The sequence below is a fragment of the Myotis lucifugus genome, unplaced genomic scaffold, assembly GCF_000147115.1.
Source record: "Myotis lucifugus unplaced genomic scaffold, Myoluc2.0 scaffold_165, whole genome shotgun sequence".
Lineage (NCBI taxonomy): Eukaryota > Metazoa > Chordata > Mammalia > Chiroptera > Vespertilionidae > Myotis > Myotis lucifugus.
The window spans coordinates 2754518-2766201 of NW_005871213.1; the positions used below are offsets into that span (position 1 = coordinate 2754518).

Below are 11684 nucleotides of genomic sequence, written 5' to 3' on the forward strand. Positions count from 1 at the left end.
TCTCACCAGTTGACCCACAGCAGTGTGTGTGAGGGACCATTTCCTCACCCTCTTGCCAACGTTGCCAATTTGGGAGGTGAAAAATGACTTCTCCTTGTAGTTTCCATTTACATGTCTTTGATTACTAGCGAGATGGGACATTTTTTTTACATTTACTACCACTTGCACTTCTTTTGTGAGCTGTCTATTCATGCCCTTGTTCATTTTCCCAGTGGTGGACTCCTGTTTTTCTTATCCCTGTGAGATCTTCATAGCCATAACCTTTCGACTCAGATTTGCGAGAAATATTTTCCCTGGTTTGGTCTTTGCCTTGTATCTCTGCTTTCTAGGTGCTAATTAGCTTACAAATATGGAGATCTGAATTTAAAATGATCTAATGTAGAGGCCAGAATTTCTGAAAATAAGCAGCCTTTTTATGCAGATATCTGACTAAAAACATTTGTAGTATTCATTTTACTACCAGGAGTTTCCACATCTTAATTACTGGCCTTGGAGGGGACTAAAGAAGTAACTTTGCACGTTTCTGCTTTCCAGGCTGATAAAAACAGGGAACTCCTTGGAGGACCGCCTCAGTGCAAATTGCTTTCAACTTTTTTGACACGGGTATTAAAACGCCACCCCAAATACCAGTGGTAATAAAGAATCCAACTTAAAAGGGGGAGTAGGTGTAAATGTAACACATGAGATTTTTTTTGAATCTTGCTAGCCAGTTGCTGAACAATTAGGGGTGAAGCACTCAGAGCTGCTTCCCCTCCTGAGCCTGTGGGGGAAAACCAGGCTATTTGGGGCTAAATGTTGACATGAGATTTTTTGAACCAAGAGGAAATGCTCATATTCTCTTGTGACAAGAATCATCCCCACATCCTGCCCTGTTGTTCTCAAGGGAGAATTAGCTGCCACTTCCTCTGTTTTTCACCCTGGTCCATGCTCTCATGTTCCTCTGCCCTACACAATGCATTCTCTTCTCTATCACCCTCCTGCGGTCCACAGAACAGCCCATTTTGTGCAGATGTGATGAGAGCCCCCCCCCCCAAAACAAACATATTTTTATATAGAGAAAAACATCGATATGAGGTCAGCTACCTCCTGCATGCCCCCCTCACCCCCACCTTGGGATGGAGCCCACATCCCGGGCATGTTCCTTGACCAGGAATTGAACTGGTTCAGGTGACCCTTGGGTGCACTGGATGGTGCTCCAACCATCTGAGCCACAGCGGCCAGGGTATTTAGTCACATTTTCCAAATAGAAGGAGGCTTATATTCTGATCAGGAACCACAGGGGTCCCACAGGGATGTGGTTACCTGTAAGTGGATTATTTTAAGGGAAAGCCACGCTGACTTGGTTTCCATCTACATTCATTCAGCAAAGAAAATGCACACAGTGCTTGGCTGTGGAATGGGTGGACGAGTTGGGATCTTGAGCTCAGGTTGTCAGTGTGTTTGAGGGGAAAGGAAGCCATACAGATGTCTGGGACAAGAAGGATGCTCTTCCTCCCCACGTTGCTTAGTTAAGGGGATGGAGATAAACATGATTTCAGGTCGGGGAATCCTCCCCAGGAATGGCTTGAGAAGTCCACAGGGTTTTCTCTTTCTGTTCAAAAGGGCTTCTACAGTTCAGCATATTTATCTTCTGTCTCTCGTGTGTCCTATGAAGTAAGCCACTTTATTTCATTTCATTTTTTTTTTTTGGTCCGTATTTTGTCCTGGTAGAATACTTAGCCTGTGAAAATCATCTATTTGCTCATTGCATGATGCTTCACAATGGATTTGTAAGAGGACTAAAACCAAAATATTACATTTTGGCTTTCCAATGAACCTCAGACTCAAGTCAGGAGAGCCAAAAACTTTCACAGTTTCCCGGGTTAGTCAGGAGAGTAATGGCAGTGACCTTGAAAGGAACGCAGGCACTGGCCTTGCTAAAACTCTCACAGCTCAACAACACAGGAGTTCTATGCCAGTGACCAAGTAGGGAATTGCTACTTTTATTTCTCTTGACTAGCTCAAGGACACAGGGAGACATCACATTGCAATTAGGAGTTTTCTTCTCTCTCTCTCTCTCTCTCTCTCTCTCTCTCTCTCTCACACACACACACACACACACACACACACACACACACACACACACACACACACACTCCCTTTGCCCCAAAAGCATTATCTGTTTTTTGGTTGTGTGTTAGTTGGGTGCCAAGATTCTGTGATGGCGTGAAAGAGTGCATGTTTTTACCTTAGTCCTAACTGTGTTCAAACACCGTCTCTATCTCTTTCCCAGCAGGAAGTTCCAGGGACTGGACAGGCCGGAGGCTGGCATGGTCAGTGGGGTCCTGTGGCTGAGGCTGAGGGGCTGTGGAGTATACAAAGGTCGGGGAGTAGACCCTAAGGGCCAAAGACAGCTACTGACACCTGGCTGCACTGAGTGTCTGCGTGATGAGCTCAGGGTTGGAGGCAGTGAGGACAGGACGCGGCATTACTGCAGCAGATTCTGGGCGTGTCAACCGCAAGGTGTTGGGTGAGGCTGTGGCCTTTAAGGAGAGGCTGTTTCCATTGACCTTGGGCAAGCTCCTTAGCTTCTGAGTTTCATTTCCTCTCTTGTTAAGGTGAAGACGAGGCCTACCATACCCAATTATATGGAGGATGACATGAGATCCTGTATACAAGGCTCTCATTTCTGGCACCTAGCACAGAGGAAGTGCTGTAAGTACTCAAACAAGGAAAGTGTTCTTATTAACATTAACACATAAAATTATTTGTGAAAGAATGAGTTTTTTTTTCTAACATTTTCAGTTATAGGAAAATATGCGTAAATGTCAACTTACCTGCTGTTTAGTCAAGATGGTTGCCTGGCCGTAGGCCAGGGAAAGCACTAGAAGGTGGTCGGGAGACAGATGCCTTCTGTTCTAGAGCTGCGGACCCAAAGTTGTAAAACAGCCTTAGGACAGGAACAAGGGCCCTTTCAAAGCCCGCCCTCCCCTGCTCCTCCCTCATGATGTGGAAGCGCTCGCTGGAGCCTGGCCCTCCAGTCCGACCACCTGGGTCTAGCTTGTCTCCTCCACTTTTTAATCATGACCGTAAACAACTTTTTCTACTTCTCTAAGCCTCCATTCTTTTCTTATATAAAATGGGAACAAAAATAGTACTTTCTTTAAAGGATTTTTATAAGATCCCAATGGAATAAATCATACAAAGCCCTTAACACTAAATAAGCTTATTGGGGTAACTGTGGGTATGGCCAAGACAGGGGCTGACTCTGCGATTGTACACACAGCACTCCCTTCAGACTGTCAGAATCAGGCCTGTCCACAAATCATGGCAGAGAAATATGTGGGTGCTAATCTGTCTCACCATCTAATTCAGGAACGAGGACGGGAAGTCTAAACCTACTGCATCCTTTTAGCCTTCAGTGCTAGCACACGGGCCAATCTTGGGTGCTCTGTACACACTGACCATGTGATTGAATAGCACCAATCAGTCTCCCCTATTTTTAACTGTGTTGCTGCTATGGCTTGAGTTCAGGCATTAAGAGCACTACAGGGACCATTGTACTGATGCCTCTGACTGTCCTCAGGTGTTCCAGCCAGGGGTTAAAGCCTGGCCCGAGGCAGCCTGCCGAGATTTGAATCCTGGGCTACCAGTTATGAGGTGTTAGGGGTGGGGTCTCCGGTGAGTTACTTAACCACTCCGTGCCTCAGTTTCCTATTAGTACAACAGGACTGGTGGTGATAATAGCTTCTACTTCCTAGGGTTATTGCGAGGATTTTGTGAGTTAATCTCTGTTACACACCTGGAGTGCTATCTGGAGCAGCCTCAGCCTCCAGGCCTGCCCTGCTCAGCAGCTGGAGCCGTGGCCCCGGCTCTGCTGTCCTGAACCCCATGTCCACAGAATGAGCTCAGAGAGCTGCAGGGAGACAAGCAGGTCCATGCACATCTGGTTCTGGTTTATCTCTTACTAGAGAAAGAGAGGGTACATTGGCAAGCAAGGATCCCACGCAGTTTCCTTGTTCCCAAAACAGGTTTGGGGGACCAGCAATGCTGATTGCCTGAGGTCAGCAGAGGGGAGTGAGAGCACGGGAAGTCGTTCTGATACCAGCGACAAGAGCAAAGCCAACGCTTATTAAGTGCTGACAGTGTACCGAGGATTTGGCAGATGTTGTCTCATTTAGAAAACGAAATTTCGGAAAGTAGAAGTTTAAGGAATTAGCATTTTTAGAAAGAAGCTATAGAAAAAAAAAAGAGAGAGAGAGTCAGGGAGTCTGAGAGCAGAGGTGATATTATGTGGAAAACTGGGAGGTTTAGAATGAGGATTGAAAGCCGACTGACAGTGGCAACCCCAGCGCCTCGGGTCAACTGAGAGTCCCTTCTTTTTGAGTCACATTCAGGTCACCTGCCTCTACCACAACCAACTGAAATAGAAAAAATCGTATTTTTTAAAGGTGGTCTTACGGGGATCTTGGCTTGACCACTTTCTGCCAGGGAAATCTTAACTGAGTCTTTTAACCTCATAGAGCAGTGGTTCTCAACCTTCTGGCCCTTTAAATACAGTTCCTTATGTTGAGACCCATCCATAAAATTATTTTCGCTGCTACTTCATAACTGTAATGTTGCTACTGTTATGAATCGTAATGTAAATACCTGATATGCAGGATGGTCTTAGGCGACCCCTGTGAAAGGGTCATTCGACCGCCAAAGGGGTCACGACCCACAGGTTGAGAACCGCTGTTATAGAGCCTTAATACTTTCATCTGTAAAATGTTGGTTTATTTTTCTTAATAAAGGTTAATTAGAATATGTGTAAGTGTCCTTAAATAGTAGCAGCAGATTCCTGGCTTCCCAATAAGAGCTGAAGGAAAAGAAAGGGGAGGGGAGGGGAGAGGCAATCACTTGTTACATTTATTATGTTTTATTAATGTTATTCTGCCAGATAGGGCTAAGGGTCCTTTAGTAAGTAGCAAAATTAAGAGCATTCCTCCGCAGATTGCCCGAGTGAGCGTTTTCTTCCTCGAGCCTACTTAATTAAAAAAGACCATCCATGTTTTAATTAGACCATTGACATTTCGCTTCAATAACTGCAAAGGGGCCTTAACTAACCACGTTAGAGGACACGCTGATATTACTCTGAAATGTAACGCACTGTGCTTCTGATATTCATACTCCCTTGTAGAATTAGTTCCGTGGAGAAAAAGGGACGCTCATGGGACAAATGGGGACTCGGAGACACCCTTTTTCGAAGCCCAGGTCTGTCTCTCAGAGCATGTAGGAAGTGAAGCAAACTAGCGGGACCATCCAACCTCACACATCCCGGGGCATTTGGAGCTGGGGTGGGGAAAGCAGGCAGGCTCCCTAGTTAATTTCACACTTCCCCTATCCATTTCAAAAACAAGGTGTGACTCTGCAGCCAGATTTCAAAACAAAACAAAACACAAAGCACCCTCAGAAGGCTGACTGCCAGGTACCCTACCCCCTGTCCTGCCTTAAGGATCGTCCTCTATCCTGGTGTCTGTTTGCTGTGACAAATCCCAACCTGCTCAGTGAAAGCAAGGGCTTTCAGCTTCTTGGAGGGTATTTCCTGCTCCTTAAGGCTCTAAGTTTACTGGAGCTGCCGGCCTTTGTCATTCTGCCCGTAGGCTTCCTGCACTCTACAAAACCCTGGGGGAATTGCCTCAAGAGGGAGAAAAGGAGGAAGCTGGCATCCACCATGTCTTCTCCTCCCAACAGCCCTATGAAGTAAGGGTTTATTGTCTGCGTTTGGCATAGGAAGGCATCCAAGCTCAGAGGGGATACCTCCTCCCTAGACCTGTTTCTCCAACAGCACACCCCACAGGCTCTGAACCTCTAGGTGGGCTGAGGGGGGAGGGGGAGGAGGCCCTCTGGGGCACTCTGCTCCTCTCCGGCCCTGGCCCCCGCCTCCTGGCTGCAGGCTGCCCCAGGTTTGTTTTCTTTGGCTCCCCCTTTAATGAGTTCCACAGGACAATGCTAAGTCTAGTTATGCAGCCTTAATTGGTTTAGTTACCACAAGATAATTCCTTTTTTCTTCTCTTGGAGGCCTTTTTGTTTAGAGCCGTTTTAGCTGGAAGATGCTAATTATCAATGAGGAGAAAGTGACACCTGAGGAGTTCATCTTCCATCTTGGTCCTGCTCTCTCCTTTGAACTCCCTCTCCGGCCTCTTTCCCACTTCATCACTCGTCCCCCAGCATCATAAAAGCCAGCTCTGCCCAGGCGGGCGCAGAACCTTCTTTCTCACTTGCCAGGGAGCCCTTCTCTCTGCAGCTGCCTCGCAGGCATGGACAACCTGCGGGAGACCTTCCTGGGCCTGGAGGATGGCTTGGGCTCCTCCAGCAGCCCCGGTCTGCTGTCCGCCTGGGACTGGAAAAGCAGGGCAGGGTCCTTTGAGCTGAGCCAGGCCTCGCCCACTCAGAGCCTCTCCCCGGCCCCCTCGCTGGAGTCTTACACCTCTTCTCCCTGTCCGGCTGCGGCTGGGCTGCCCTGTGGGCATGGGGGTGCCAGCAACGAGAGCAGCGATGGCTGCAGCGGCCGAGACCCTGGTGGCCTGGTAGAGGTGGACTACAACATGTTAGCTTTCCAGCCTGCCTACCTGCAGGGCGCGGGGGGCCCCAAGGCCCAGAAGGGCACCAAAGTCAGGATGTCTGTGCAGCGGAGACGGAAGGCCAGCGAGAGGGAGAAGCTCCGAATGAGGACCTTGGCCGATGCCCTGCACACCCTCCGGAACTACCTGCCACCCGTCTACAGCCAGAGGGGCCAGCCGCTCACCAAGATCCAGACGCTGAAGTACACCATCAAGTACATCGGGGAGCTCACGGACCTGCTCAACAGCGGGAGGGAGCCTCGGCCCCAGAGCGCCTGAGCCCCCCCACCCCCGACCCCAGGGCTCCCTGGACCAGCAGCACACGGTCATGTTTGCATGGTCAGCGTGTGACCTTGTTGTCAGGAGAGTTTTAAGGGAATTCCCACTGGACTTGGTGGAACTGCCGGATAAGCAGGTACTTTGCTTCCAGCTTCCCCACGATTTCTCAGGAGTCTCGCCCTTTGCAAAGACACGGATTCGTTTGCCTTTCTCTGTCTGTTCAAGTTACTTTCAAGGTTCAATGATTTTAAATGCAGTTTTTTTAAGTAATGTGAAATCATTACAATTCATCTTCTCTTGTCATGTTGGCGTTGGGAGCTTTCTTTCCGTGGCCAATGAAACCTGTATTTTGTACAGGATCCAGTGTGACACCTGGATTCTTATTTAGAAAGTTCTGTGTCAAGTAAAGGGCACAGTGCTCCTGTGTGTGTGTGTGTGTGTGTGTGTGTGACTGAAACCCTGCCTTTACCTGCACAGGGACCAAAAATCCCTTAAATGCAGCAGAAGTGAGTGTCATGGTAAACAGACAGTCACAGGCAGACAGGCAGTGTTAAGACAGAGTGACAAGCCTAGAGGCCAGCGTCCTGTCTTAAGGGAAGGAAAAGAAGGCTGCGAGCGAGGCAGTGCAGGGAATGGGAGGGGGTAGGACAGAGGAGGAGGAGGAGAGGCAGGACTCAGCACTGCGGGGTGGGCCTGGGCTGGGAGGGCAGGGGGGCCCTGTGCCAGGCCTCCTGTGAATATGACCTCGCTGGATCCCATCACTTACTCATTTCTCAAGTGAAGAGAATGACTCAAAAAGAAAACCAGCCTATTTTAATTCTATAGAAAAGTGCCAGGGGCAGGATTAGAACCCTAGTCTACCTCGAATCCCTGCAAAGATATTTATTTCTTCACCCAGAGTATCAACCCCTCCTCCCCACCCCCAAATCACCCCACATGCACCCATACACCCCCTTCACTGTGCCTTATCTGAGGGGTTGACTATAGCGCCCTCAGCTTGGCTAGTTGGATGGCACATAGCATCAATAAGGGAGCTTTGAATTAAGGAAGTTCTCAGAAACCAGTAGGCTTTAAGGCTGAATATTTCCCCCCTCTGATTATAAGCATTTGTATTTGTTTCTCAATGTTTATGGCTTCTGTATTTTTTTCTGTTGGTGATTTTTTCTTCTTTTTAGCGACAAACTACAAAGGCAGTAGAGGTATTCACAATTTAGAGTTTCTCCACTTTTTCCTTTTCATAAAGCATGCAAATAAATGTAGGCGTACATACATTTTTAAAGACTCCCTTTAATTATGCAAATTGCTTTTTTTTAAAACTTGGGACATATAGCAAAAGCCCTTCCAAGTTAACACAAATAAATCTGTAACATAAGTGCCATTATTACCTTCATCTTACAGATGAGGAAATGGAAGCATAGACTTGCCCTGCGACCCACATGTGAACAAGTAGAGGATGCAGAAGTTCAACAATGTGCCATAGCATCATTTGTTGAATAATATTTAGGTTGTTTTCAGGGTTTTTTTTTATTACAAAAAGTGCTTTAACAGACATCACAGACAACTAACTAGCTTTATACACTGATATTTTAATTAGCCCGAACAATTTGCAGAAATGGGATTCCTGGATCAGAGTGTGTGTACATTTTAAAGTTGAATAAATGTTGTTAGATGACTTTTATGAAGTTTGTAATTATTCACACTTTTCCTATCATTATGGGACAGAGCCAGCCCCTAGATCCCAAAAGATATTACCAATCTTTTGAACTGTTTTAATGGATAGAAAATAGTTATGTCGTTGTGTTCATTTTAATTTCCCTGTGTACTGTTCGAGATGGTGCGGCTTTTAAAATTTTATGTTACCGTTGTTTATTTTGGTTCTTTTTTATAACTTGCCAGTTTATGCTCTTTGTCATTTCTCTATTGGTTATTTATCATCTTGTTAATAATTTGGGAGAGTTCTTAGTACATTATATGTGATACAAATATTTCCTTCCAATCTATCATTTTGTTACCATCCTTATGATATTTTATATATGACTTTGAGTATGATATCTTTTCCTCTTTTAAGCTTTGCATTTTATATGATCGAATATCTCCTTTTTTATGGCTTATATATTTCTTCACTTTGCTTAATTTTCCCCTGTTCCAAGGTTATCTAAACATTTAGATTTAAATATATATGTTTCTGTAATTATTTATCTATAGCTCTTTAACATACCTGCAATTTATTTTTTTATATTTTGTGCATAGAAGGAATCTAACTTTATTTCTGATTAGTGTTTTTATAACTGAAGAATATTTTGCCATTGGCGGGTGGCGGGTGGTAGGCACAGTTACTAAAATGTTATCTTGTATGTACAACCTTCATCAACTTCTCTACATTTATCGGTGGTGTTTTAGAGAAGAAACTGGAAAATGTTGGACAATATCAAGGCTTTCCGTAAGGGCCTCTACCCTGTGTATGTATAGTTGTTAATGTGAGTGTATGTGTGTACATGTATGTATTTGTGTGTGTGTGTTATTCCATTTATTGGGGGAGGAGGGTTAGAAAGGAGAGTGTAATATGGGGAAGAATATGTCCAGCCTTTGATCAGCTTTTAGATCCATTGTCATTTTCCTTGCCATGCTCTTGACTTTTGATTTTTTTTCAAGTTCAAGCATTAAGAATGGGTTATAAATAGCTTGGGCAATTTTGGTTGCTCTGAGGACTGAATTCTGTGAATGGGTTAGGAGATCCTGTCCTCACTTTCAGACAACCCTGAAAGCCACAGACTCCCTACTAGCTGGGCTCCTAAGGGGCCAGCCCAGGGGAGCCTCTGGAAAGGCAGGAGAAGGTGACAGCTTCCTGGCAGGAGGCCTCTGGCGCAGGCCTGGCTGCACTCTGCACAGCTGCAGGCCTCCCCACATTGCATGGGCATCCCCGGCCCGCCTGGGGAGGAGGCAGCTGCCCATCAGCATCTGACTGCAGCAGTCCACGATGAAGTCACCTCCCTGGGCGGGGGTGGGGGTGAGGGTGGGGTGGGACCTGGAGCAGGTCCCTGATTCCTCTAGGGAGCATTGAAAAGCAGCAGCCGGCCTGGGCCAAGCTCAAGGATGGGAATAAGTCACTTTTGGTGCTTAGATAGGAACTGCAATCTGTGTGTGTCCAGTGTGCTGTGGTGGGAATTTTCATATTTTTAATTTCACATTATCCTCCTAACAGCCCCAGGCCGTGGGCATTATCAGTCCCATTCTGAGGATGAGGAAACGAAGGTCTAGGATAGCGAAGCAGTGCAAAGCCACACGATCAGGAGTGGCACGTGGTGGAAGAGTTGGCTAGTGAGTTAGGCTCTCACTCCAAAGCTCAGGCCCCTCCCATGGATTCCTGCTGCCTCTCTTCCAGGGGCTCCCAGGGCGCCAGCCCCTGCTCTGGGCAGCAGGAGAGCAAATCCTCACTCCCCATCTCCACCTTTTCTCTGCGCCTCCATCTCTGGGGCCCTCGCTCCTTTCACCACCTGAGACAGTTCAGAAGGGGCTCTTCATCTTGTCACTTAAATGATTTCCCTTTGAACTTCCACCTCCACCCCAAACATTTCCAGAAATTCCCTTCCCTTCCTTCCTGGCGCCCAGAGTCCTTCCTAATCCACAGAGGAAACCTGACGTCTGTTCATTTGTGTTCAATAAAGTTTCCCCAATTCACACCGGGCTGAGGTTTCTTTGTTCTTGCAGCTCCTGCCACATTAGCTGAATGGGAGAGAGGCCCGAGCAGGGGTGGGGAGATGCTTTGCAATCTAAGAAGCCAACAGAATCACCCTTAAAGTTGTTCCTTAAGAACATTTTTTTAAAAACAACAGCAGAAGAAGATGCCTAAGTAGGTGAGTTTTGGTGTTGCTGCCTGTGAGGTCCTATTACGATGGTTCCGTAGGTTCTGTGCCTGCACCGATTCCTGTATGTGCTTCAGGCTGCGGGAAGGAGCTGAGCCTGGCCCTGACCCCTGTGGGCTCGGCCCACGCAGACTCCACTACGACCAGCTGGCACACGCCTCTTGTCCTCCTGTGTGGCCAGTGAAGTATTGAAGCTAACGCAGTGCCTCTTAGAACACTCAGATCTTGCTCCTCGGGTTCCAGAAAGGCCCTTGAACTCTGAGGAGGAAGAAAGCAAAAAGCATTTGAGGAGGCTGGGGAAAGGACAATTCTTTGTCCGTCTCCTGGGTTGGAAAACGATTGTCTTCCCTCTCTCAGCAGTCTCCCCTGAAGTTATGAATGAACTCTGTGACTTCTGTTTGTCTTCATTAAGTTAAGTGGGGAGGCAGGCAGGGCTGGAGGTCGGGCCCTGTAGGAGGGAGGAGAGTTTGGGAAGCAAGCGGTGCCCTGGGCTATTCCCAGCCCAGTCAGCAACAGATGTGGATGGATTCATCATCCCAAGTGTCAGGCTCAGGGCCAAGGGCTCGCTATACTTTTTCTCCTTTAATCTTGACCGCTAACAATAGGAGACGGCTATTATTAGCCCATTTTGTAAATAAACAGGCCAAGGTCACCTAACTGGGGTAGGCCCAGGAGTCTACCCAGGTCTGCTTGACTCATCTTCCCACAAGACTGAGGTCTCTGAGCCAGAAGGCAGCCGTGACTAAGCCAAGGACAGAGAGGCCTCTGCATTCCAGCCTCGCCCACTAGTGTGTGCTCTTGCTCTGCCTTTGCATTGTCCAAACAACGTATTAGCATTGCTGTAGATCAGGCAGATGTTAACTGGCGACACCCTTCCTACTCCTGTCGCGTGAGGATTGGAACATGACCCCTTTCTCTCTCTCTCTCTCTTTCTCAAAATAGAATTTTTTAAAAAAAACTG

The 11684-nt window shown here is 47.1% G+C and overlaps 1 protein-coding gene across 1 annotated transcript; it reads left to right on the forward strand.

Moving 5' to 3' along the window:
- Positions 1 to 579: 579 nt before the first annotated feature.
- Positions 580 to 6861, forward strand: MSGN1 (mesogenin 1). The gene is made up of 4 exons (XM_006096015.3): positions 580 to 603; positions 2276 to 2509; positions 2598 to 2694; positions 6040 to 6861. The coding sequence occupies exon 4, from the start codon at positions 6279 to 6281 to the stop codon at positions 6858 to 6860; it is 582 nt and encodes a 193-aa protein (XP_006096077.1). The 5' UTR covers positions 580 to 603; positions 2276 to 2509; positions 2598 to 2694; positions 6040 to 6278; the 3' UTR covers position 6861.
- The last annotated feature ends 4823 nt before the right edge of the window (positions 6862 to 11684 follow it).

Coding starts and splice junctions, on each gene's coding strand:
- MSGN1 (XM_006096015.3), top strand. CDS start 6,279: ATGGACAACCTGCGGGAGACCTTCCTGGGCCTGGAGGATGGCTTGGGC.